General features: G+C 39.2%; 1 protein-coding gene across 1 annotated transcript; it reads right to left on the reverse strand.

The window, feature by feature from the left end:
- Positions 1-488: 488 nt before the first annotated feature.
- Positions 489-27,957, reverse strand: PGGT1B (protein geranylgeranyltransferase type I subunit beta). Its single transcript, XM_015850022.2, is given in 10 exon segments — positions 489-1,102; positions 1,105-1,236; positions 2,760-2,868; positions 4,707-4,891; positions 6,228-6,273; positions 7,724-7,856; positions 9,739-9,890; positions 15,082-15,149; positions 22,922-23,040; positions 27,802-27,957. Coding segments are annotated over 10 exon segments (1,122 nt in total). The 5' UTR covers positions 27,924-27,957; the 3' UTR covers positions 489-1,046.
- Between the last annotated feature and the right edge of the window lie 31 nt (positions 27,958-27,988).

Below are 27,988 nucleotides of genomic sequence, written 5' to 3' on the forward strand. Positions count from 1 at the left end.
TCAAAGCTGGTTGCTAAGTGAAGTCTCACAGACAGTTTAACACCAAACAAATCCAGCTCTTTGGTTAGGAAAATCTCCAAATTACCACAAAGTAGCAAATTTCAATGGCATTTTAGCATATTTAGCTTTCCAGGCAGTGTAACTACCATTCCCACTAGCACTGAGGTAACAAACAGTAAAAGATGTGCCTTGTCTTCAAGGCATTTTCCTTTCATGTTGTGTTGTTGTGGATTCCTAGTGAAATGATAAGGATACTCCCTCAAGGGGCAGAATCAGGAATGAATTAGATTAGATGAATAGAGACCAGGCAGACAAAACCTCAGCAGCTATAGCTCTTGTCATGTATCAATACACCATGCTTTCATAAATATCCCATGAAGGCAGCATTTCAAATGAAGGCATTTGGGCTAACAACCCATCACATCCATGCAGCAGGCACTCAGAATTGTAAAACTCATTTAGTAAGGCCATGCAACTGTACAAGTCCAGAATATTGAATAAAATAATTTTATTTGCATTTATTTGATTTTTATTTTTTATTTTATTTTATTTTTTTAACAAAGTTTATGGAATCTGAAAGTAGACAGTAAAAGGTAACTTTTAACTGAGATTTAATATGGGAGGTTCTCTACCCAAAAATATGTAAGACGCTAAAATCAAAAAGATCCCCAAGGTTTTGTGCTATACTGTATGATATGTAAACAGATTTTGAAAATACTTTCCTATTATATATTTTGACACAGTATGCACAAGTTTTAAAAAACAAAATAAAAATGAATCCTAATTGCCTCAAGGAATTTCTTAGACATAAAGCCATTTGAAGAGCCACTTACAGTCTGCGGTGACAAACTCATATGTCATCAAAATATCTCCTTTTTTCCCCCCCACCCCACAATGCAGAATAACCCACTGAAGGCAATTCCCTTATCAAAGCGATGCCAGCAACACGGATCTGATTGCATGACTCCAGCACTTAAAAGAGCACATTGGTTATACATGGCTTTTAACCTTGGGCTACAATTATGCTACCAGAACTAAATCTGAGTCTAAGTCAGTCGCGTAGCGATGTGCATGTCGTCTGAATGCTGCTTAGAGTCCTTGTTTTCCACATCTGGTGAAGGTGGTGAAGGCGCTCGGAGGTTCTTGTGCTTACATTCAGGGCAGGGTGAACTTTACAGATACCAGCTTCTCCAATTAACGACAAGCCGCAGATCCCAAAGTAGGCATGCAAAGCATCTGAGAGCAGGACAAAAAACAAAGTATAAAATCATGTGCCTTTCTGGTTGTAGCGGTCAAGTGTTCCTGGAATTCAGCCCCCCTGAATAATCACAGACAAGGAAAACATACAGGTGCTGCGTTCTACATGTGAGATTTGATGTCAGAAACAATTTCTGCTCCAACCCTCCAGCATGAACTCATGCTATACAATCTCTAAGGTGGGGATGGTTTATTTTAGAGCAATTTTTGCCCACTACTTAGTTTCTTCCTATCGCTTAGACCAAAAAACAGGTGAATTTGAAGGAATAGAAATAGTTTCCTTCACCAGAGCAAACATTCGTTCCTGAACACGACAGAGCTTTTTGACTGACTGCATAGTGGACTGCTGACTAAAAAACATCAAAAGCAGCAGAAGCTGTCAAACAGCAAGACTTAGAAATGTAAAATACAGGATATTTAAATACATATATAAATATATTGAATATATAAATCACTTTACCGATCTTCATAAGAAATACCCTTAAGACAGAAACTAAGGAAGTGGCTGGATAACTGACCGTGCAGTTGAGTATGTTAGACAGGGAGAACCTGGCTTCAGGAGGTGCAGAATATTAAGCCCTGTGGACAGCTGCACTAAAAACCATATAGAAAGCTAACAGCTGCATGTGGCTGTTTGGTGGGTTTAATCACAAAGCCCAACAGTTGTGCAAATCCCTAACAACTTAATACTTGTTAGTCCTACCAAGTCTGTGTCTGAAGGCTGTGTACTCATCTGTGTCAAGCTACAAAGGATCAATGCTTTTCAAGGCTGAAATACATTCAGTCTAAGTGCTCTGTTTCATAAGCAACTCGCAAGTAAACAAAACATCAGGAAGCTTTGCAGCTGCTCGGCCAAAGTTACTATACTGTGTAACAACAGAGCGTGGTGCTAGGCAAATCAATACTTCTACAGAGCAAACCTCACCTCAGTGCTTTACTTCATTACTTCAGCAATTTATGCACTCATTTTCATCATTCTGCTCTCTTGTTTGAACAGTGTTAAATCATTTCATCCTCCTCCTGCAACAATACTAATTCACACTGGCTTCCAGTTCTTTTGTGCTATTTATCGTTTACAGAAAACAACTGAGATGCACAAGAGTTGCTGCACAACTGCCCAGGGTCATGCAGCATTATATGTACTAACATAAAAGTTTATTAAATCTAGGCGCAATTTACGCCTAAGTCTGAAATAGTAAAAACAAAATCAAATGTTTCAACTATGTGTTCTAGCACTTGGAACTGCGTAAGCAGCTAAACAGCACACATGGCTGAACATGATATTGTACTGCACGGGATATCTTTTAAATCAGCTGTGGTTAGCTTTCCCTTTAAATCATGAAAATCTCATTATAATTCTTATTTTCTTTCTTTCTTTCTCAATATAGTTTTTGAAGTAGACTGGAGAAAAAAATCTTCCCTTACACCCCTCAGATGTCTGACTGCTGGAATGTACTTTCAGCTTTAAACACGCTCATCATGGTTTCAAAAAGGAAATTTACCTGGATGGCTGTCTGGCCACTTGGCAAATCCACCAACAAGGCGATCTTGAGTTGAGAGGATGTAGTTTCTGTTTTTCTCAAAATTTGTGTATTGGAATAAGTTCAAGAGCTGAAACGAAGTTAGACAGTAAGACACCAAACCTAAGAGTATTATTCATATTAAAATACTGTGCCTATTTAAGGAGATATGTAGGGCAATATAGCATTAACTTGGTAAGCCTGTTTGCAAGATGAAAGATCTTTACAGATCTATGTGCATTTATGTACTCATGCCACAAATGAAACTCCTCATCACAAAGAAATTATATCATGTTTAAGGATAAGGAAATGGAGATGCTTGTCAACAGCTGGCAGAACATGAGCCAGCAGTGTTGGCCAAGAAGGCCAACAGCATCACAGAACCATCACAGAATTGTTTGAGTTGGAAGGGACCTTTAAAGGTCATCTAGTCCAACTCCCCTCCAACAAACAAGGACATCTACAGGAAGACCAGGTTGCTCCATCCAGCCTTACTCTGAGTCTCTCCAAGGATGGGGCATCCACCACATCTCTGGGCAACCTGTTCCAGTGCTACCATTGTTGTAAAATAATTTTTTTTCCTTACATCCAATCTTTTATCTCCTTCTTTTAGTTTGAAATAATTTCTCCCTGTCTTATCACAACAGACCCTGCTAAAGAGTCTGTCCCCTTCTTTCTTACAGCCTCCCCTTAAGATACTGAAAGGCCACTTTCATGTCACCTTCTCTTCCCCATCCCACACAGCCCCAGCTCTCTCAGCCTGTCCTCTTAGGGGAGATGTTCCATCCCTTGGATCATTTTTGTGGCCCTTCTCTGGACATGCTCTAATAGGTCCATGTCTGTGCTGTACTGAGGATTCCATATCTGGATGCAGAGCAAAGGGGCAGAATCACCTCACCCATCTGACCATGATTCTTTTGATGCAGCCCGGGATATGGTTGGCTTCCTGGGCTGTGAGGGCACAGTGCTAGCTCATGTCCAGCTTCCCATCCACCAGTATCCCCAAGTCCTTTTTGGGAGGGTTGTATTCTATCCTTTATAGTCTCTTACATATCTCTTTATAGCTTGTATTGACAGTAGCTGTTGTCTAACACCAAGTGCAAGATGTTGCATTTGGCTTTGTTGAACCTCATAATTTGAACCTCATAATGTTCTCCTGGGCTCTCTGCTCAACCCCATCTAGGTCCTTCTGGATGGCATCCTCTCCATCATGGGGATGAACAGGCACCTGTACCTTTTTTCCAGTTACCAGGGACTTCTCCTGACTGCTGTGACGTTTCAAATATTAAGAGTGGCTTGATGACCACATCAGCCAATCCTCTCAGGATTCTGAGATGCATCTTGTTGGGACACCCAGGCTTTTCAATGTTCAGGTTCCTCAGGTGGTCATGAACCTGATTTTTGTTTCCAATGGGAGGCACATCGCTCCCCAATGTTCCCCTTCCAAACTGCCTGCTCAAGGGGTGCGTGAAGAGTATCTGCCAACAGAGACTGAAGCAAAAATGTTGTTGAGTACATAAGCCTTCTCTTTGTCTGTTGTTACCAGCCTGCCTATTGCTCTCTACTGGCAATATGCCTTCTTGGACTTTCCTTTTCTGCTTGATGTACCTATAGAAACCTCTCTTGCTCTTCATTGCACTCCTTCCCAAGTCCAGCTCTAGCTGGGCCTTGGCCTTCCTGACCCCATCCCTCCACAGTCTGGCAGAAAGAAACAATATTGGAACAGGCTGCTCAGTGAAGGAGTGGAGTTATCATTCCTTGAGGCATTTGAAAAACATGTAGATGTGGTACTTAGGGACATGGTTTAGTGGGTATGGAGGTTATGGGCTGATGGCTAGACTTCATGATCTCAGAAGTCTTTTCCAACCTTAATTATTCTATGAAATCAGAACAATTTCATGATTACCCTTTATTTGCTTTGTACACTACCTTCAGTGTTGCTCCCACCCAAAAGGAATAGCAAGTGTCTACAGGTTTGTTGGGTCGTCCATGGTAGCCATTCTGTTGTCTCATTACACACCACCTTCCTATTCTACTTAGTTCTTTTTCTGAGAAAACTTCCTCCAGTTTACCCATCAAGCACAGTGATGCAATACCACAAAATGTAGAGCCACCTGTGAAGAAACAGTTGTTGCAGTGTTTAGATAGAGAAACTTTCACAGAAGCCTGTATAATCTCAATGAGAACTAAGCAGCAATTAGAACTTGTAGAACTACAACCAGTAGTAAAACTTAAATCAATGGATTCTGAAAGTATGAAAGAATGAAAGTCTAGAAGCGCATGGAAGTCTAAAACCTAAACAAATAAAAACACTTCAGTTCATCATACATACTGAAGGAGAAAGAAACACCACAGAAAAAAAAGAATACTGCTCACATAAGCCTGAATCCATTTTCTTAAAGCTGGAGGGACTCTCAGTGCTGTGCAATTCGCATTACACAGCAGTTCAAAACAAGTAAATGGTAATGCAACAGAAAACATTTTTTTTTTCACATTAAACTTACAGAAGAAAAGCTATTGGGAAGTTAGCAATCAGACTGAAGCAGAGATGCCAAAAGCAGTGTCAGATACAATCCCTAAGAGAAGAAAAACAGAACTGTCTGATGATGAGCAGAAAGCCCCATATATACTGAAAAAACAACAACAAAAAACCCCACTGTTAGTACAATGAAAAGACTGATGGAATCTCACGGTGGTAACCAATACAAGTTATGTTTCTAAGGAATCAGAAAGCAAGAAATTAGAAAGGAAACTCATGTTATTTGTGTATCACAGTCCTCTGAGTCTGTTATCTGTAATGACAAAATTACAGCCTGGGAAACAACATACACAAACTACTGATGTAAGATTTGGGGCCCAATGTTGCTTACATTGCTTTGGTGTCAGAAAATCCCAGCTACTCCACAGTTACACAATTATTTATCAGGAAGAGGTAACTACTTCATCGCACAGAAAACTTCTCTGCTTAAAAATATCAGTCTCTTGGAAATTCCTATCTTCACAGCTACCATCTGTTTTAAATGTCACTTTAAGGGTTGGGGCCACAATCTGTCACAGGAAATGTTTCTGGGTTTTACTAATAACTGCTGAAACTGGAGATTATCAAGTGCAATGCAATAAAATCTCTGGCTGGTAAATCCACAGAGTCACAACAGTACATGCAGAAAAGGTTTGCTCTGTCAGCAAGACAAGAGAAATATGGGCAACATCTTTCAAGGTTCTTCAGGTGAAAAATAATGAAGCTGGTATAGGAAGAGCCCATCTGGTCTGAGAGTAAGCAGAAACGAAGGGAAGAAGGACAGCATTCTGAGGCATGTTTTTTATTTGCTCCTCTTTATTCCACTTCTTCAAAAGCAGAAAAGAAATAAAGGCATGATATAACCTGAGTTTCTTACAGGAATTCTCAATTCCAGTTTTAAAAAGAGGTGTAAAACATTTTGACATTCTTACCATGAGATTCCAGTCCTGCTCCTTGTGCCAGGCCATTATCATAAGACTGAAGAAAAGATTGTAATGAAGCGGTTACTTAAGAGTCAAATTACTTTTAAGGATATTGCAATTCCTCAGTTTACTAACAAAACCATCACCAGACTATAACTACCATTCAAAAGCAGTTAAATGCCTCAAAAACCTCTTAGCACAAGACAGTTAACTAAGGTTTCAGCTCAATAAAGACAGCTTTTAAGACTTGAGGTTATTTTAGTTACAATGTACGTTAAAGGTCTGAAATGAAGAAACACTTCTTTGTTGAAAAAGGTAAAGCATGTAATGCAGATAATCATTAAATAACAAAAAACAACATCACCTTTTCCTCTTTATAAAAAGAGTAAATAGATATTTCCAATCAAAATCAAGTGCATAAATGAAGTCTGTATTTAACCAAAAAGCTCTTGAAGCCTTTTCATTTTACAAGTGTTCATACAACAAGCAATAAACTGTCACTGGATAAACACCTGAATTTTTAGAGGGTTTTTAAATTATTCGACATTTTATGTTTAACTTTCAAAGTTAAATTAGACCTCTCCTACAGGCCAATTGACGATTGGTTCATGTCCTGATTAAATGGGTTACTTTTTTTTTTGGTCAAGTTCCAACTACAGATTTCTCATGTTTTCTTCAGAATGTTTAGCAAAGGCCAGGAGATGCAGAACATCTTGACAGAGCACTGCTGATTCCTACAGTCACAGCTGAAGAAAATTTAGCACTCTTTAGGTTTAACCTAAGAATTCTTTTGCAGATCCATTGAAAAAGATCCCTTTGGGGAGGACAGAAGCAGCAGAAGTAGATGCAGAAGCAGCACACGTTAAAACTGTATTTCTTAGTTTTTGAGTAGCTGTTGCTAGTTTAATGAGCTAGAAGGACTAAAACTTGACAGACAGCCTCAAACTGCAACTTGACCTTCCAGAGTATGAACCAGTCAACTTTAAACAATAACTACCAACAGCTGAATGTTAAAACACAGCATAAAGTTACTTCAAACTCTTTGCAGTGCCTGTAGCAATGGCAATCTAAATATGCTTTATTGCCCCAGAGGCTCACTAATTGCTGAACAAAGGCAACTCGAATTGCAAAACTATACTGCTAAAGCTAATTAATACTACACACAGTGACTGTAAGAGGAGGCTGTTTGCTTAATGCATTCCAAAGCATTTAGCTCTGGAGAAAAAAAACAAGACAGAGGCTGTAGGTTACCATAATGTGAAAGCTGCATAATAAAATACTAACCTCACAAAATGCATAAACACAATTGAGTACAGTTCTTACTCCACACTCTAAACTTCTACTCTAACAGTTACACAAATAGCTATTACACCATAATTAAATTATATTACAGATTTATATACATGCATTTTCAGACTATGCTATTATATATGAAAAAAACAAAATACGATACTTAAAAATTATTTCAGTATCTCTACCAAAAGAACTCTTCTGAGAATACTCACCATACTTCTTCTAATGTAGTCTATAGCTTTTTTCATATCCATGCCCGACCAGTTATCAAGCATGTAGCAGATGCAGGAAGCACAGTACACAAACCTCATGTCATTCTCACTGCCTTCTAGCACTGCACAGAAACTGTAAAGAAAGTTTCATCTCATTAGTGCTGTGTTGCTTTTTACACCAGAAACTACAAAAAGCATTGCGGAACTGAATAGTTTTTCCTTTCCAACACAGTTACCTATGTCTGCTTACAGCACACATACAACTGTAATAAAAAAAATACACCCGATTTTCATTCCAGAAGATGAATTTTTAGCTAAGCTGAACAAAAGGAAGACAACTATTAACATTTAAAGGCTTGTATAACTCTACTTCCAGCAGTGACACTGCTCTTCATTTAACCAAGCAAACATTTTAACATTCTTTCACCCATTACATCCATACTGATGTGTAGGTTTCTATCCTAACACTTACTGTCCTTGGCAGAATTCTTTTCCTTTCTAGAAATCTTAACAGCCTACACGAGTAGGCTGCCTTTAGGAGGTACATTCTCCTCTAGTAAGCCCAGTGGTGTCAGGCCATCTCCTCTGCAGCTCAGATGGGGATGAACGCTGTTGCTTTATGGATATGGCAAAGATTTGGATATGGTTCTGTAGAACTCGGACACTTCTTAAGATGTCCAAGTGTTGTGGCATAACTTCATCCCATACTTTGGTAACAAGTGCACTGAAGGTTATCCAAATACTTTAAACCACATTCAGCAAAGGGCGGGCAGAAAAGCAAATACACACATACATTTAAATGAGTACTTTGTAATAGTTACAAACCTTTTATTAGTAAAAGATAAGAAACTAAACCTGACCCTAGCATACTTACAGTAGATTAACACCCAGAAAAATTCTTTCCATCACTCAGCTTACTTGATGTTCAATCTGGGCAACATACTCAGTGCCTTTGCACAACCTTTCTCTTTGGAACACTAAAAGTGTTTTTCATAGGTATCAAAGTGTGAATTACACTAGAAGTTGATGCCTACCCAACACTTCTACGCCAGAGACAGGCAAAGAACCTCACCCATCACTCTGCCTTTCAGACATACTTCAACAACAGAAACGCTCCAATATCTATATTAGAAGTGTTTAGAGCAATGGAACAGGTGTCTCCAGGTGTTTGAAGAAACTGCTGGATATTACAGACCAAAAAACAGAGATGTGTACACATATACAACTATATAGCTGTATCTGTAAATAAATGAGAGCCGCTCTAGAAGTAGTGGTTTCACTGTGAATTAAAACAGTTCCATTACAAACAAGATTTCTATAATTCTGCACTTCTTAAATATTCTTTCAAAAATGATATTCAGTAAAATTTCTCAGCAGGAACAGATCATGTCTCCTAGCATAAGTTTTCATTATCTACCTACTTCAGTCTGCATTAGCACCTGCTACTGTTCAAAATATAAAAGCAACCAGATGTAGATTAAGCGGTAGATATGGTCTATTAAAAATGTGCACGTAAAAAGGATGTATCTCAAAATAAAATTTAGCAATATTATACTCTCCCATTTATAATTAAAATGTAGCTTAATTCATCCTATATATTGTTATTCTGAATCTCTCAAACCTGAATCAAGTTCACCACTCCACAAAGCAGAGCAAACATAATCTTAACAGTGCTCCATGTCAGTGCAAAAACAAAACAGAGAATATGAATACTGAAAACCTCACCTACATGAAAGATACAGCATAAAATACCCCATTTCTATGATCAATTAACTTTTCTGTAATAAATATCCATAGTTGTAAGCAAGCCTCATAGAGTTAAGTATGAAAAATTAATCTAGACACAAAATACTGTTTGGTCTTATACACTATCAGGTGTTCTTACTGACCTCCACCAAAATGCCTAATAATGGGAAGAAAACCTTGCAATTTTCCAAGAATCATGATTTTAATACCTCACTCTACATCTAGGTTTTATATCAGCCTTCCAAAGAGTTGTAAAATATGCATTTTACCTTCCATCCTCCAGCTGGAGAGCTCTCAGTCCTGCCAATAAGGCATCTTTATTTACTCTGCTTAAATCATCTCCAAGAATAACCAAGCACGACAGACCTGTGTAAGTCATTGCTATGTGCCCACTATCATAGGGATGGGATACATCTGAACCCTAGAAGGAAAAAAAAGAGCAAGAAATAAAAGGCTGAATGAAACACTGTCACATCTTTTGTCAGGCATCCAAATGAAAAACAAAAAAAAGAAGAAAGAAAAAGAGGTAGACAGTTAACTTCTCTTCATTGATTAGGCTTAAGCTGGAGGCATTCCCTTCAACTCTTCTATGTTAAATCAGGCTACTGCACAGTTCTGCTACCTTTGTCAATAGGTTAGTATGAAAGTTCAGAAGAGATCTTTGCAAAGGCTGACATTTATGCAACAGTGAAGCATATAAACTACATCAAAGTTTATCTTGGCACACCACTGGATGTTGGCTACCTTGCAGTTGGGTAAACTATTAAAGAGCCAAACCTCTGGAGGTTCTCTCCACACAGATTTTAGAATCTAATATACAAGAAGAAAGCAGTGCAGGGGATTACCTGCAATCTCTGTCATCAGATTAGCACCTCACTTGTTTTCATCTCTACTTTAAAACAATAATCAGAGCTTAAGCAAAGTATTTAAAGAGCAAATAAAGTCAATTGAGAAGCTTAAATGAAAGCTAAATGACGACAGTATAAATCACAAAATGAGGGACAGAAGACAACAACACAGCTGGGCTACAGTCTTGATTTTTGCCAGTGATGTAAGCACATCCTGAATTGCACCACTGCATGACAACACAAACCACCAGCAACAAGATGCTTTGGGGTACTTAAGCTTGTTCATTCTGCAATAATGCCTCTTATCATTGCACTGGACACCACTGAAAAGAGACTGGATCTGCCCTCCTTTGTACCCAGAAGGAACCTATTTAGGCATTCTAAATCTAAAAGAACCCTAAACCTTCTTTTCAGAACATCTTCCCTATAAAATGTGCATTATTAGGAGGCCAATATCTGTGATGCATTACCTTATTTCGACTATGAAAACCTGCTCCAAAAATCCCGGCATACAGGGTGATACAAACTTGCTTTGACACAAAACAAGTTTTCAGTTTAAAGCGGCTGATAAATTTACTTCTACACAAAGGCGGTATCTAATCCAAAAACCCAAACCTGGACCAGCTCTGAAATGGAAAGGATTCTTAGTGTTCCAGTTCTGTAGTTAAAACTGCTCAAATTTTGCCAAACAAAATGAGACACATGGCAGCAGATGAGAAACATTCTGAAGGGTTCTTTGCCATTAGGACTGACTGCCAGAATATGCCCTAGCAGTTCCAGTCGGTAACTACAAAGAAAACTAAGCTTTTAAACATCTGTATAATTGAAGCCAAATTGCAATGAGAGGAACAATTAATTTCTCCTTACTTAGAATAACATGGGATAGGGGATGTGCAGAAGATCCCTTTGTTCATTTCACACAGGGTACAGAGCCTGCAAATCAGTGTTAACTGAGCAGTGCTCCACAGCAGTGCTGACATCTGGAATAATTGAACAGCAACACATCTGTGAAAAAGTGCAACTTTACTCTGAAGATATTCTGACTTGACTTTTTCTCAAAAACAGATGCCAGTAGGTTACATGGCTACCTTTAAATCTAATAGTACTTCAGAACAGGACTATCTTTTATTTTTTATTCCACATCATACGCACTGCAGAATTTAGGTCAGCTGTAGCATGGCTCCTTGGAGTACTAAGTGCACCTGGGATGTTTTTGCAAGTCAGCTTTCATTCTAAAGGAGTTCAGTATTACTCCTGTGGAGGAAGCATACTGAAGCATAGTTATGTTCTCTGCTGACCTGAATTAAAATGCTCATGCAGACACACAATGAGAAGACAACAACAGGAGAACAATCAGGTTGTCTACAAACTCAGGTTTTGTGATAACTGCAGGTTTTAGGATGCACTGGAAATGCTAACTTGGCTCTTAGAGTGGAGAAAAACAGTCCTGCTCTATATGAGTTACCGTCACGGTCTCTGCAATACAAAGTCTCCCTTAAAATTAACACTCAAAAATGCAAGGTGATGCAAAGCTTTCAAACATTCAGATCTGGTTCACTGACACAATCAGGTTCTACAGCACATCAACCAGAACAGCTATTTAAACTACTGGTGACCATGAGTTAAGGCTGATTCTCTGCTGTGAAAGCACAGGCAAGATCTTTCTGAAGGGTGTAAGAAGTGCTACAAAACATTCCTACAGAGGCAGTCTGACTTTTCAAGAAGGTTTTTTCTCACTTGACATCAGTGTTATAAATATGGATCATTTCAGCCTGGAGAAAATGCAAGACTGTGTCAAGAACACAAAACAGATCTTTTTTTGTTTTTCTCCAAGCGAAAGTGTATGTTATTTACCTCAACGTTATAAGCAGTTCCAGGTACTGGCTTTCAATCTGGACCCTAAAACTGACACATAACATTTTAAGTTTGAAAAGATCTATACCCATCTGAATCTGTAAAGAGACTGTTAGCCCTCATTTTCAAGTTTGTTTAACCTCCATAACACCAAAGCTGAGAGAACACAGAACCCACAGCCACCTCAGTAAGAAAAATCTAAATGATTCCTGTTTAAATGCAGAGAAAAAAGTGCCCTTCTTAAAAAGTGGCTTTTTGAGTTAAGACTGTCAGGGATTTTTAAGACAGTTCTGTGAGTTGGTCAAATCTTTGTTTTATTTTTCTTCCCAGTGCAAAGAGTTGCAGACACCACTGAAAGAATAACAGCTGAAAACAGAAAGGAAGTTAAAACAACTAAACAACCAGAAGAGCTATCCTGAAAACATTCAGCAAAGTTGAGAGAATCTATTGTATGCTTTGATTCTTTTATACTACCTTGTAAGGTTCATAGTTCTAAGAGAGACCTGGCAGCTTCCCAGAGTTCAAAGATGACACCACGATAGTGGCACGTAATAAATAAACAACTGCCAACGAAGTCCAAAATGCTAGTATTTAAGATAACGAACATAAGAAAAAAGACAAGGCCTTAAACATAACTGAACATCACACAACTTGTTTATTCTCTGAGTCATTTCTGAACACTTTCAGCCAACAGTACTGAAAATCCTTCAAACCTTTGTATGCCAACATGTCAACCAAATCTGCTTCCTTTAACGCAGATGCAATAACAAGGTTTAATCAACAGAGATCCCAGTGCTTTAATAGAAAGCACAACTATCTGGAAAGGCTTTTCTAGAGAAAATAAACAAACTTGTAACTGATTTCCACAGACTACACGATTCCATCCCTTTGTTCCCTCTACAGACTGGTTATCATATTATGAGATAAGAACAGTCTGCAATAAATTACCTGAAAGGAGAATGTTAAAGACTGAGGCACAATCGCTCTATTCCAAGTTAGCATTATTAAGCTTCAAAAATACTAAAAACAATACTAGCCTCTCATGGATAATGTCATTTGGCATTTCTGGATTTCTGTCTTTAGAAAGCTATGCAAGATGTCAGAATTATATGCAGAACTCATCTGTCCAGCTTTATGCACTAGGGAGGACTTGAAAAAGGTTATAAAACAGATGCATTGGTTCATATGCTACAATGCATGACACTGACTCAAGCCTTTGACAAAATGGGACTGAGCATTTTTAGGATCTCAGTCTGGTAAAGTTATGTCTTTATTCATTCTGTAACACTGCTATACCACAGTAAAAACACAACAAATAGAACAGTATAATTCTGAACAAAACATCCAACATACAGATAGACAAAATCATTAAGCAATGAGCTAACAACTGGCTGGCAGATCAGGCACAAAGGGGCTAGAGTGGGGGCAAATGTGCTTGTATCAGGCTGGCAGGTAGTCACCAGTGGGGTTCCACAGGGCTCCATTCTAGTGCCAGATCTGTTAAGTGCTTTCATCAATGACTTGGGATACAGGACCAAACCAGCCCATAAACTGTTGACATTCTTGGTGGGGAATGTGGGCAAAAGCTGCTTTTTTATCTCTTTAGAACAAATCACGCTGTCTGCTCTCAGAGAGCTTCGTTAGCTTTGTTGGGAAAGTTTATCCCTTTTGCAGGTGCTCACTGAAGACCTGACCTTGAAAGTCCAGTCAGACTGCTGATACTCTGTGATGTTTGTAAACCCTGAGCACTGCTGTCTCACTTCTGTAAAGACAAACAAATGACTGCATTTTCTCTTTCACAGCTGTATGCAGAGGGAGCTGCTAATTTTACAGAACTTGGGATTTTTAAGCAGGCTCCCAGTCTCTCCCTTGAATCCTTCATGCATTTTTTGAATGCTCATCTGATCACGTTGTCAGTTTCCCTAAATGTACGACTTATCATTTCACTCAGTCTTTACTCCTGAACACCTGAAAGACTTACGTACGTGACCAGGGAGAAGATATGAAGAAGTAGCATAAAAAACCCTCTCCTGCACTTGAAGCACGGGTAAAAGAATTGCAAGGCAGATCAGCCACCAAGGCAAACTTCCCCCAAAAGATGTTAGCTTCACTTGCTGCAGGACACAGTAATAGCTATAAGACCAACAGAGGTAACAAATAGAGGGGCCCTGCCCCAGCCAGTGTGGGGAAAGGGATAACAGAGTGCATTGGACTGTGTGGATTTGATGGCCTGGCATATCAGAACCACAGAAATATAAGCCTCGCTGGTAAAGACTGGCAAAAGCACCCGGCTGTGACTGGCCCAGGGGCTCCCATGCATACGTGGTATCGGTTACCTCAGAAGGGGATATTTCAAGGATCCCAAAGGATATCAATGGGCCCTTGGAATAGCTGTTGTCGACACAGAAGGTGTTAAGCAGCTGCCTGTTTTGCCAGGCATATCAGAAGATCCATCTGATGTGGGGATGCTATGAGCAAAAGAGCAGCAGGTACCAGTTGCTTCACAGCCAGTGTTGACTTTTTCTACCCTTCTCTACCTGATAGCTGATACCTAGAGAAACTTTTGTATGCATTACATATAAGAAAAGGAGAAAATGCAGAAAAGCATTCTTTGCTTTTCTGATCTGTAAAGCGTAAGAAAACTTGTCTAGAAAAAGAAAAGTATTCTCTGCTTTTCTGACCAAAACCCAACTTTTACTTTAGCTTCTTCACAGCCTCTGAAATACAAGTATCACCATTTTAGTAGTACTGCATGACTCTTAAAGGCACTGCAAATGTTTCAGTGTATTACCAGCAGTTGAACCCCTATTTTCTAGATATTGCACAATTCTTCAGCTGTTTTTATAAAAAAGACACAAGATAACTTACAGCCTAGTTGAAAAAGCACCTTTCCAAACACATGTAACTGACCTTGGAGGGATTGAATGGCATCCCTAAATATGAAGAGCCTCTGAAACCACAGCGATTCAAGTTTGATTCTGGAAAAGATACAAAAAATAAATATTTAGCCAGTTTGCTTTGCTGAACCATTCACTATTAACCATAATTCTCTATTCAAAATCAAGATCTGTTAATGCAACATCATTTATGATACTATCAGAATTTGCATGTGTCCTACAGTATGTTCCCAACTTTAGTCTATTATCATTCTGATTAGCACAAAAAATAACAAACAGGAAACAACAAACCAACCAAGCCCAAAAAAACCCCAAAAGCTAAATCAATTCTATTGTCATAACAAAATAACAGATTTTTCTTTTTTCTTTTTTTTTTTTTTTTTTCTCCCCAGTTTGGTGGAGATGGCTGTTGACATCAGCAGAGAATTCTCCTCCAGGAGTCAAAGAAAAACAAAAAAGTTTACTTCCCTTTAAGCACACACCAAGTTAATACAATCTTCCCCCCTCTGATTTCCTGACTGTCAATACCCTCTATTCCCAGGTAGAATTGTTTTATGATACTTCACAACATGTACAAGGACAAACACACCATCTGCTGTTTCAAGCTAGCACTGCTTTTACTGTTAGAGCAATCCAGTTAAAACAAGGTGAACAGCATTTTTCTTTAACTTGAGCCATTCCTTCCCCCTCATTCATAACTCAGGTGCAAGAATATTTTCACTACCAAACACCCCTATTAGTGATTCCATTATGATGTCTTAAATGTGCCAGAACACCTAGGCATGTAATATGCAAAGTGTGTCAAAAATATATTTTAGAACCAATTACTGTATAGCTTTTGCACAGCAAACACTTTCTTTCTTTACTCCTCAAATCCGAAAGTAAAATTCTAGTGCCTACTGTAGTTCCATAGCACTCAAGTGTTCTCAAGTTGTCTCTCCATGACTGTTTTCTTTTTCTTCAGCCTTGGATCCAAGAACCCTCATCCTTCCACACTGGCTGCTCCAAAAGTAATGCCTTCTATTTCTGTATCCCCTCAACTTCAGAAGTGGATATTGGTACTTGAACTTCCCCACCAGTACTCTTTTACATTTTGTTGCTGCAAAGGAGCAGCATTACCACATGCTGCCTGACATGGAAGTAAAGGTATCTAAATGAGTTCCCTCATGGGGAAAAAGTGTGATGTGCTGACACTCACAGGCACTTGTTGAATGTTTGTGGAGAGCAAACGGAGTTTGTCAGCATGGTGAGGCAGTGAGCGGTACATTTCAGCAGTGCAGATGGCAACGCTGGGTCAACTCTGCTGGTACATATATTTATAATAAGCACGGCATGCAGGCTCTTGTCCAACACTGGTAAGAATGCACAGCTAATGGTGGTGATTGTTGAAAAATAGCGTTTAGTAGTTCAGAATTTGCTCTATCAGTCAGCGTTCTTTTCATCTACTGTATTTTCCACAGAAATAAACAGGAAGTGTTACTTACAGAGTGACCTACATAACAACAGACATAAAGCTGAAAGTCCTAAAGAAGTTCACTATGTAATGTGGTCTACCTGTTACGTGCAGTTTGTCACACACAGTTACCAAGAGCCACCATCCTGCTGCCACCCCCCTGCTGATGCAGCCCAAGATACTGTTGGCCTTCTGGGCTACAAGCACACACTGCTGGCAGCATTCTGCCCACCAGAACACCAAACCCTCCTCTGCTGAGCTGTTCTCAGTCAGTTCTCTTCCCAGTCTGTACACACATCTGGGACTGCCCCAACCCAAGTACAACACCTTACACCTGGCCTTACTGAATTTCATTAGGTTCTCATGGACCCACTTCTCAATCCTGTCCAGGTTCCTCTGCATAAAATTCCTTCCTTCTATTGTGTCAGCTGCACCACTCAGCTTGGTGTCATCAGCAATCTTGCAGAGGGTACACTCAATCTGTTCCAAGTTGCAGAAGATTCTGAAATGCACAATAAATACTACTCTGAAGGACTACTCTAAGGTCCCAAAGCCCGGTGCTCAAAAAGCATCATGGTTTGAAAAATCACACAACATGAATAACTCTGGCAGGGGATAACTAGAATTCCTATTTCTAAAGTAAGAGACTTCCTAGTGAATGAAATTGTCATTAACACGCCCCCTTTTCACTAAAATCTAACCCATGTCAAGTATGCTTACCTATAAAATACACTTTGAAATAGCACAAATTCGGAAAGTCTTAATCCAGAAGACAGTTTTTACCCTGATGACATATAACAGCCTGCTATGAAGAAAGTCACGCTACAATTAGAACAGCTCTGCAGTCAAACAGAACTCAGATTCTAGTTGCTAGATGGAAGAACTCAACCTGGAAAGGCTGATTCTTCTCATGGATGACAATACATTGTGAAGGTAGAATGGCAGTGTGAAAACTCAGGCACAGTTGCTTTTGGCGAGTTACCCTGACTGGCTTCTTACATGACAGTGAGAGACGGTTACAAGACACAATCAAAAACAAACTGCTTGAAGGAAATCAGAAGCCATTAGTCCCTTCAGCTGTTCAGCTCTTCTGCAATGTTCTGTTGCACCACCGAACTGTTATCAACTGGAAACCGCTATGGATAATACTCATATGTTGGATTTTAAACCGTACTGCTGTCAGTGACCTAAAATCTTGTTTGACCAGTTGCTTTCAGTCTCCAATTCCAGGCTTTACACAGAATAAACACAGTGGTTTGACTTTCCAGTGCCCTTACTACTGTGTAATCTCAAAAGTGAAATTATATCCCCTCTTCCGAAGAAAAAAAAAATATATGCATTGTCATGAATGTGGACACAACAGATTATTCTCAGAGCTTCAAGACTGCAAATGAATGCTTAATTTATAGTTGCAGTCCTTGAACTAAAAAAAATACAGTACTGAGCTAATACAAGGAACTGCTAAATAGAAAGTGAAAGCAGATCATTTCTAAGCAGATAACTGCCAGGCTGACCTCATGTTCTTCCTGTTGTGCACTCGAGTTGTGCACACCAAATGGAAAACAAAAGGAAATTATGGAAAAAAAATAACACTGTCTTTCAGTTTAAGCACAACATCTCACGTTCTGCAAAGTTAAATTTACAACTTCAATAAAAACCACTTGCACTTCCGATCTTATGAAGTAGGTTAGAATTTGATTAGCATTACTTTCTTGAGCTGCAAATAGCCAGTCAGTAACAGAAACAGAATTATTAAAGAAATATACTCTAATTAATAAAAATTAATCATAATTTATGTGCCTTGTAAAAAATTGCTGGATCCATCAGTTCAAGCTCCCAATCACCAGGTGAAATACTGAGCCTAACTGCAGGTAAGAAATGGTACCACCTACTGTTCACTTTCAGAGTTAAGCGTACTTCACTACTTTTTGAAATAGTCAAAGATAAACAGCTTAATAAGCTTTACATCAGTCAATGCATGTCTTACAAGCTAAGCGAAAAGACACATGGAAGAAGCCTTCACACATGACAACACAAATAAATAAATTTAACCATTTTTGCAAACCAAAAGACTCCATATTCACATAAGGGGCTGAGATTTTACCTTGAGGAAAACCACATGATTTAAGTGTATTTAGGCCAGAAAGTCCTTATTACATCAGAGCTCCAAGTGATAACCAGAGGTGACCTATTCCAAGAGCTAGGAGCTTTCTTTTTACAGAAAATACACTCATGTTATTTTCTTCTATGATCAACCTTATATGAAAAGAGTGGCACACTTTACTATTAGTTCTTCCCATTCATATTACCCATCTTAGACACCTTTAAAATGCAAACCAAGAAATTACAGCTTTAGATAGTCCGAGACAGCCAGCATACACACATAAAGATAAACATAATCAATTCTTACATGATTGGATCTATAAAATAATTACTTTTAAAAAAGCACTAGCGAGTGCCGCAAAATGCAAAGCTGCATCTCTAAGAATGGCAGTCCATGATACATCCAGATATATACTTCAAATAAAGCCAATAAAATGGATCATTTTGAAAGAAAATCTGTATTTTTGCTCAAGAAACATGATCTAGTATTAGATATGGAGGATGGTGGCCCTGCCTACAGCAGGGGGGCTGAAGCTTAATGATCCTTGAGGTCCCTTCCAACCCAAGCCACTGTATTATACTTTGATTCTGTGATTCTATGATCTGAAAGCTTATATGTAATGATGACCTTGGAAATTGTTAGTGCCATTTTCTCAGTGGTTTTTTTTTTTTTTTTTTTTTTTTCCCTCACTTTTGACATACCACAAAGAAAAAAAGAATTACAGCTAAATTAAGAGGAAACTTTCATCTCCCTGATGCAGTCGAAGCGATGTAGTGCAAATGAAAGATGTTCCAGCCCTCCTTAGGGTGCAGTCTCTCAGTAAAGCAAAGCCAGCTCTCAAAGCACAGTCTTATTCCTTTTTCAATGCTGGGCTGGCATTAGCAGTCCTGGCCAACTGTTTTATTGCATAAATAAATGCGTGCCTTTTTGATGCTTCCACATGGTAAATAACCTTCCAAGCAGAGTCAAACAAATTCCTTTGTTGTTACATGCTAAGATAGGGATGAGAATGACCAAAGAATTGTCTCTTCTGCCTGTTTATAATTAGACTACTTGAGTCCAGAGCTCTGGATTCACATTCTTTCAGAAGTGCTGAATGGACTTTAAATATGGATTTTAAATATGCAAGATAGCAGGCTACAGCTTCTTACATTGAGAAAAACTTTGAAATTTGAAATTCTGTCCAGGTCCTGATTTAGGAGAAGGAAAACCAACTCTGACAGAACAAAAATCTGATGAGCTTAAAGAAGTCTTTTGTCGATCCTTTTAAAATTTCACTAACACTTCAGAAAGTACAACTTAGTCCAAATTCCTAATTTTTGATAAGGCTTGTAAGAGACCCTTCCCTATCAACCTTGAAAAGGAAAAAAAAAAGAAAGGAAAAAAAAGCACATTTTCAAGATTTCAACTTCTTTCTAAAAGAAAACAGCAAATTCTTAATGTGAATGCAGCGAACACACAAACAAAACAAACATACGTATTAGACAAGCACCTAAGCAGAACATTTGCTACATGTGAAGGAAAAGTAAAATCACCAGAATCTACAAAGAGAATGTTAATCTATTTTGATATTTATAGAAGAAATTAATAAATTCAAGCAATCGTGTAGCAACAGTAAGCTTCCGTGTGAGGTTCAGTTACGATGGGTGACACGCCACCCCTTCTCCTCGCTGGTATTGAGACAGTTTCTAAGACATCTGAGCTGAAATTAGTCACGGTACCAGAAGAACATCACTTGGACACATCTCTTGTTTCACAAGAGCCACAGGAACTGTTTCTGCAGTAGAGCCACAGAAGAACATACCTTATCCTGACAGAACTTTAGCTTTCCGTAGTACGTTTCAGTCAGGTTCACAAAGAATGCATTTGCTTTCTTAGTCAGCAAGTTCAAGATCTTACCATTTTGCATTAATGACTTTTAGTTTCCATGTAAGGATTTAAAAGACTAAAAATGCATTAACTGAAGCTTTTCTTAGACATCAGCCATATCACACACCAATACATAAAAATATACTAAAAAAAAATCACAGTATGTGGTGAGATTTTAAGTAGGTCTTTTCAGTAGAAAACTCAGAATTTGGTTTACAAGTTCTGCAATACTCCTAAACATCCACTCAGCCACTCCCTTACATCCCTCTTCTGCACAAGAGGACAGGCAGATTGAAGCAGAGGCAATTAACGAGGTGAAGAAGAAGCTGTGAGGATAAAGGAAAGCAAGGAAGGAGTTTACTCACTGCTTCCTATCAGCAGGCAGATGTTTTGCCAGTAAACAGTGCTACAATAGACATGCATGTCAAAGAAACTGCAATAGAGTATCTCCTTAAAAGCAGAATTTTTTCTTTGTTACTAGGAAAGGATACAACAAACTAGCTGCCATTAACTAGAGATGGACAAAAACTCTTTGCAATCAAAAGGTTTGGCCCTGCAGCATACCAAAGATTACGTTTTTCTTTTTATTTTTCTCCTCCCCACCCCCCATCCCCAAAGGGGCCAGAAGAGGGAATCTAAGTTCTACTGCTTGGAGGATGCCCATGAACAAATACTAAAATCACTACATGTTACTGAAGGCACGTGTTACAAGAAAATACACATTTCCATTCTGAACATTTGGTCATCCAGTATCCAGTTTGTTGTCGTTAACATTACTCACATCTTACATAACGTATTTATCCATCAGGTAACACAGAACTGGAATAATGTGGAAACATTAGTGGTCAACCACACAAAGCATTGTAATCAGCAAAAGCAAATAAGCCCAAGATTAGATTTCTTTTGAGCTGGAGCTTGGTCTTCTGTGGGGAAAAAAAGATACTTATATAAAAGCACAGAATGCTGTACCAATGGAATCTTCCCCGAAGTTACTGCCCTGTAATTTCATATTTTGTTAAATGCTAGGGCAAAGAAAAACAAAAAACCAACACAGCATATCTTTCCTGGATTTTTAGACTCCGTATTTGTTTCCAGGAATTATACTGACCCTCCTAGAAGACTTTTGACAACGGGACTATCCCAGATATTGGGTAGGCAGGAAAGAACCCTCAAACTTTATGAGAATTATGGTGTACTATCAAAGGAAAAAAAAAAAAAAAAAAAAAAAAAGCCCAGGCAACCACTCTAATCTTTTTTCGTGCTTCACTGTTCTGTCAGAGTATAGTCCTGAAAACAGGGGCACAGGGCACAACAGAAAGTGTTCAACTCCTATGAATAAAGCATGTTCGCCTTGGAAAAAAATAATCCTAACACTACAGAATAGGAGCCTTCTCACATGGGAACAATTATGTGATCCAAAACCTCAATTTTCTCTAATTTGTCTCAGAATACAACAAAAGAAAAGAATCTATTAGAGCTGATGTCCAGGGTGGATCTTGCAGTTTGTAAGTTGCCACAACAAGAAAGAGAACCTCTTTATGACTGCAAATGTCTGTAAGCAACCTTGACTTACACATGCTCATTTCATAAAAGTAAGAACTTTCACAGAAGAGCACCTATCTCTGCTCTGTGAGCAATCCCCAGTTCAGCACTGAACATGCCAGTACCTCCCATCATAAAACAGCAGTGTCATACTTACAGCTTTCTTCTCTCAGTTTCCTCTACAGCTATTAGACACTCACCTGCACTGCCACTGAAAAAATGCCAGAAATATCCTCTCTCAACTCCTGTCAAGTCACCTGTAGAGGGCCACTTCCTCTAAGCCCCCTCCCCAGCTTGGAGCTGTTGTGCACCTTCCACTCTAGGAACAGCTGGGACACATCAGCAGCATTATTACTCAAAATCTTAGGTAAATTAAAATAGCTTTTTCATTTCAAAACACATCCTTTTTGCTTCTTAATCTTATATCTTCCTTTTTCCAACAGTTGTTCCAAATAACTATATTTGTGCTCATTGCTTCTGGCATGGCTACAACTGGGGTAAGTCAATATAACCATAACTATAGATACAGCTTATTTAAAATGCACTTCTTTTGGGAAAAGGTGAGACATTTCTTTGAGATGCTTCAAGGTGCTGCTTCATTATTATTTTATACTGTCTTACCTTGAAATTCATTTCATAGCTTCACTTTTAATTACATGAAGAAGTTAAAACTAAACACTTCTACCTTTGCTTTTTAAGAGGATGTTGTCTATTTCTAAGAATTGCTAGATATTGCTATTTGAAATTATTAAGGTAAAGTTTGTGTTTTCTTGTTGCTTTTTTTTATTTTTTATTTTTATTTTTAAAGTCATACACTATTTACGCAGGTGAAAAGCAAAAGTAAATAAGTTATTATCAATAAATAAAAACTAAAAACTCACTCACTGTCTTCTGTGGGAAGGACCTGAAGGGAATAAATCCATTCTATTATATCATCTTTGTTCACCACATCTAAGGAATCCAACATATCCAGACCAGAGAGTGCGAAAAATGCAATTGTCAACCTAAAAGAAAAAGATAAGGCTTACACTTCCCACCATAAATATAATGGGGAGATTAACAAATGATAGCAGAAATAGAATTATCTACAATTCTCAGCCTATGAGAGTGGTGCAACACATACAGCCTAACTCAGACAGCATGAAATTTATCTCCTGAACAAAATCATGCTCTTCGTATTGTAACAATTTCATTGTCTAAACAAGACTTTCCACGTAAGCCACCCCTCCTGCTATAACGATATAATGATGATGATTCAGATGTTAACTAAAAAAGGTTGATAACACACGGAGAGATGGCTCTCTTCAACAAATTCTTACATGAACTATCCTACAAGTACGCAGTACGTAGAAGATAACTTTGAAATTACTTGTCTCTTAATGTCTCCCAAACACAACTTCAGATGCTTGGTAGCCAGCTCTTAAACAGCAAGAGCTCCTTTGTAACCAATCAATACACACACAGGCACTCAGAATGAATTACCTTCCATAGGCACTTAGTTCTTGTCTTTTGGTACAGAGGAGCCTAGATGACTGATTAAATTAAGCATCTAAAATTGAGAAAGTTAAATGTAAATATCCAACTCAGCAATGAACTCCATAGTAGCTAGCATGCAGCAGTTCCTTCTTGCCCATAACTCCTTTTTTTCCATTGCTGTGTGCCACCATAGATGTTAACAAGGCTACATTTTAAGTATCAACTTACTGGGAGTTTGGGTTTCAGGGACCTAGCACTGTCCCTCAAATGGCTGCATGAGTGGCACAGAGCACCATGGGGACAGCATTGGGGTATGAACCTGAGATAGCTTATATCTTGAGACGGCAAAAATATTTATGTAATAGTACCTTGGAAGTTCTGTCTCGGATTTAAATTAGCTGAATGTCTATTTTGCCATTCACAGTAACATCTGCATCTTCTAGAAACTCTTGCTCTTCTTTTACCAGACACACTGATGGACTGTGAAACAGCTGCTAACCAGGCAAAAAATACTGCTCAGCATGGTTAGGAAAACAGACAAATTAATGCCAGCTTTCCTTAGGGAACTAAGTGATAATCTGCAGTTACCCCACAGGCTGCTGATCCACCTTGGCCACCAGAAGTTGCCATCTCTGAGGTCAGATGTAGACAGAAGTCTCTGAAGCCATTCAATCTCTACCTCTGGTTCTGCATCAGAACCTCAAAGAGTAGGGCAAAGAATAACAATAATAAATGGTGAAGTGAGTCAGCCCGAGACACAGCTCAGTAAGAATGCTTATAATTAAAACAGCAGCCAAATGATGATGCTGCAGACATTCCTTTCAACACAGTGGCACAATCTCAAAGGGTGACTTTCCTGCCTGTGGACTCACCTGCTGCTACAGTCATCGTGTGCTCATTCACAAGTGTTTAAGCAAATTAGTTCTCCTGCAGAACTGGTCTTACTTAGGAATACAATTCACAAGCAGTAGACAGAACTTATCTGAAGAACAGTTAAGCTAATGTTACATCATTCTACGCTATATTTTAGTTTGACTCTCAGCCTTACACACAAAAGGCTTTATTTAACCTGTCATTTGCTTGCTACTAACACCTTCCATTCAAAAAATTCCCTCGTGCACCTCTAAGTCTTAGTAAAAAACATGTAACGCAGAATAGCACACAGATCCATTACTGCAAGTATTCATTTCAGAATGAAAGTATAAACTTGCTTTGCAACCCCTGTGTTCTAAAACATGTTTCTTTAGTAGTGTAACTACTAATAAAGTTTCTGATCACAGAAAGCATAAAAAGTGAGTTTGCACACCAAGATACTCCAGTGTGTAACAGAATTATTACTTCAGTCATCTGATTGCTACCAGTCTTCCAAAGTGCAAGATTAACACTTTAAGAATTATATGAACTTTTGCCATTAATCAGATCTGTGTAACCTGAAGTCTGATCCTGGACAATAACCTATTACTTCAATCAAAGCCACTATTTAAAAAACAATAACTCTAAAGATAAATAAAGATAAATAAACTCTAAAAATAAAGATAAATGGTACTTTTTATGTATTTGTTTTATTTTCTAAGAAAACTCTGTATGTGATATTTTCTGATTTTCATAAAAGCTAAGTTCAATAATCTTTTACTGCAAATATTTAGTGGACTTTTCACACTACGCTGCCTAATTGAGGTAAGCTAAGCTACTTCTAGAGAAGCAAAACCAGTAAGCTCCAGGGCTAAGCAACTGCTTTAAGCTAGGCTCAAATACAGAAGGGCTGTAGGTGCAGAAGATGCAACAATAAGCCCTGTTTGGACTAAAAATAATAATTATAATAATAATACATTGGGTAAATGAACATAAAAAGTTAAGTCTGACTTCATTAGTGTGGACTGTTTTAACAGTACCAGTATTGCTAAGGAGTGGCCTATACGGCATGCTGGAATCCACATAACACAGGCAAGAACATCCTGCACCACTGTGCACAGACTGCTCCTCATACAACCATCTGATACTGTGTCTTATTCCTCTGTGAGGTGCTGTCCCAGCTCACAGAGAATTATCAGACACAGGCTCCAGAGCTAAGAGATAACTGCTAGCACACCTCACCTGACACGCAGCATGAAATCTAAAAGCTGTGCATACACCAGTTTAGGCAGAGCACTTGTTTTCACTGCAGTGCAGTCAACCAAAGCCAATCTCACATTTTTAACTATCTTTAATTTAGCTGCATTTCCCAAACTCATCTGCCAAGGATGCAGAAATGAAGGAGATAAGAACAGAAAAGACTCTTCTCTCAGCTGTAGCACTTGTTCAGCAAGTTGACATCTCTGTGGTTCAAACAAAAACCAATGAGATGATATGGTTGTGATTTTTATTCTCATTAGAGGATTGAACTTGGCTGTGCTCATCAGTCAAAAATTGAAGTGTTCTGAAACAGCTTCAAACTGACAACCCCAATTTTCAGAAAACAGGCCTTTTTCAGTACTGTATGCTCACTACAATACACTGACGCCAGGTATTTAGTGGCTACACATTTAAGTTTGGTCAAGTTATTAATTCCTAAGAAGTTCTCATAACCATTAGCATTATTTGTTATAGCAGGGGAAGAAGTCATGTAAACTAGAGCCTGTTTCAACTCTGTGGCAAACTGCATCATCTTGGCAAAGTAAATCATGGAACAGAAACACCTAGGCTGGCAAGGACATCTGAAGATCACTTGTCCCACCTTCTGCCAAAAGCAGGGCCTTAGATTAGATTACCTGGGGCCCCAAAGGGCCAAATCTTTAAGAGACATCCTACTGCTTTCCCCAAGCGACTTATTCATAATTAACTGCTCTAAGCAGGAAGAACACTTTTCTTACATCCATAGAACAGCTTGGGGTGGAAGGGGCTGTAAAGATCATCCAAATCCATCATGCCTGCCTGGTTCGGGCAGCCTACTATCCAGCTTGGCCCTGAATACCACCAGGGATAGGACACCCAAAATTTCTCTGGTCAGCCTTTGCCTCACTCTTAGTGAAGAATTTCCTCCTACCATTTAAGATAGCATACCCTCTTTTAGTTGAAAATAATTCTCCTTTGTCCTGTCACTTCCAGACTGTGCAACATGTCAGCCTCCATCTTTTTTCTAAGCTCTATTTAAATACTGAGAGGCTGCAATGAAGTCTCCCCAAAGCCATCTCCACTGCAGGCAGGATTCCCCCTGAGGCAGCTTAGTCTCCCGGCCCCTTGTCATGTCACTGTGCTCCCTTTTGAAGGCCACACCTCCACCTTTCTCTGAAACTACTTTCTGGACAATGGAAGGCAGCGATTCTTCTTGAGCTCCCTCTTTTCTAGCCTGAAATTTCCTGTCTTCAGCATTTTTACACATGCTAATGTGGTTAATGTAGCCCTTCATGCTATGATTCCAGCAAACATATCACAATGGCTTTCACACCTAGGCAGAGCTATAAAAACCACTTAGACTTGCTGCTATTTAAAACAAATGACAAAGTATACAGAAACCTCAGCTGACATTTCACACACCAGAGCATCGCTTCTTTGAGATCAAAACTTATAATGCTCTTTTTGAACATAAAGCTCCATGTTATTACACACAGACCAACGCTACGCCCCACGCTAGTTCTCTTACAGTCAGAAAAAAAACACATGTTCCTGCCAAGTATACTCTGAGTCAAAGGGAAGCTTGATTTAAAAGGAAAGCTTCACCAAAGCCCTTTAGTTTCTCACAGCATGACTTCCAGGGATTATGAAGAGCAAAGTGTTTGATGTCACCGGACAAATAAGAGAATCCTTTACATGTGAAGCTTGTTACCAAGTTCTAACAGACAATCAAATTATTTATCTCCCCGTGCCCCATAAATAACGCACTGCTTCATGCAAAGAGCTAAAATTGAAACGAAAGCATTCCGAGGTCACGAATGGGTGAATGCTCTGCGCTATCACATTTCATTTCCATTTCAGCGCTTACGCTACCGAATAAAGACTTAAAAACGATTTCTGTCACGCTAACGACTCTTCTTCGCGCTGACTCCCAGCTACAAAAGCCTTAAGTGATTTATCCTTAAATCGGCTTTCGGGGCAGATGAGAAGAACGAGGCACATGCCTGGGAACAGATTACAAAGGATCAACAAGTCTTCCCTGCCGAACACCGGGTCTCTCAGCACCGACCGAACCTCCTCACACCCCCTGCCCTCTTACAGAAGCCTTCCTCACCGCAGCCCCACACCTCGCTGTGGCCGCTGAGGCGGACAGCAGTTCCCGTGCCCCATGAACGAGCGGTAGCCGTGCCGAGGAATACCTGCTGGTCTCCAGAGACGAGTATCGCTCAGGCAGCACCTGCAGGCAGCGCTGGAAGAAGCGCACATGCCGCTCCTTCAGGAACTCCAGCCTCTCCGCCTCCGCCCAGCTCGGCGCCGCCATCTTGCCGACACGCACTGCCGGCGCGCTGCAGTGACGTCACGAGCGTCCCCCCCGGCGTGACGTCA

Source organism: Coturnix japonica, chromosome Z, assembly GCF_001577835.2.
Source record: "Coturnix japonica isolate 7356 chromosome Z, Coturnix japonica 2.1, whole genome shotgun sequence".
Classification (NCBI taxonomy): Eukaryota; Metazoa; Chordata; class Aves; order Galliformes; family Phasianidae; genus Coturnix; species Coturnix japonica.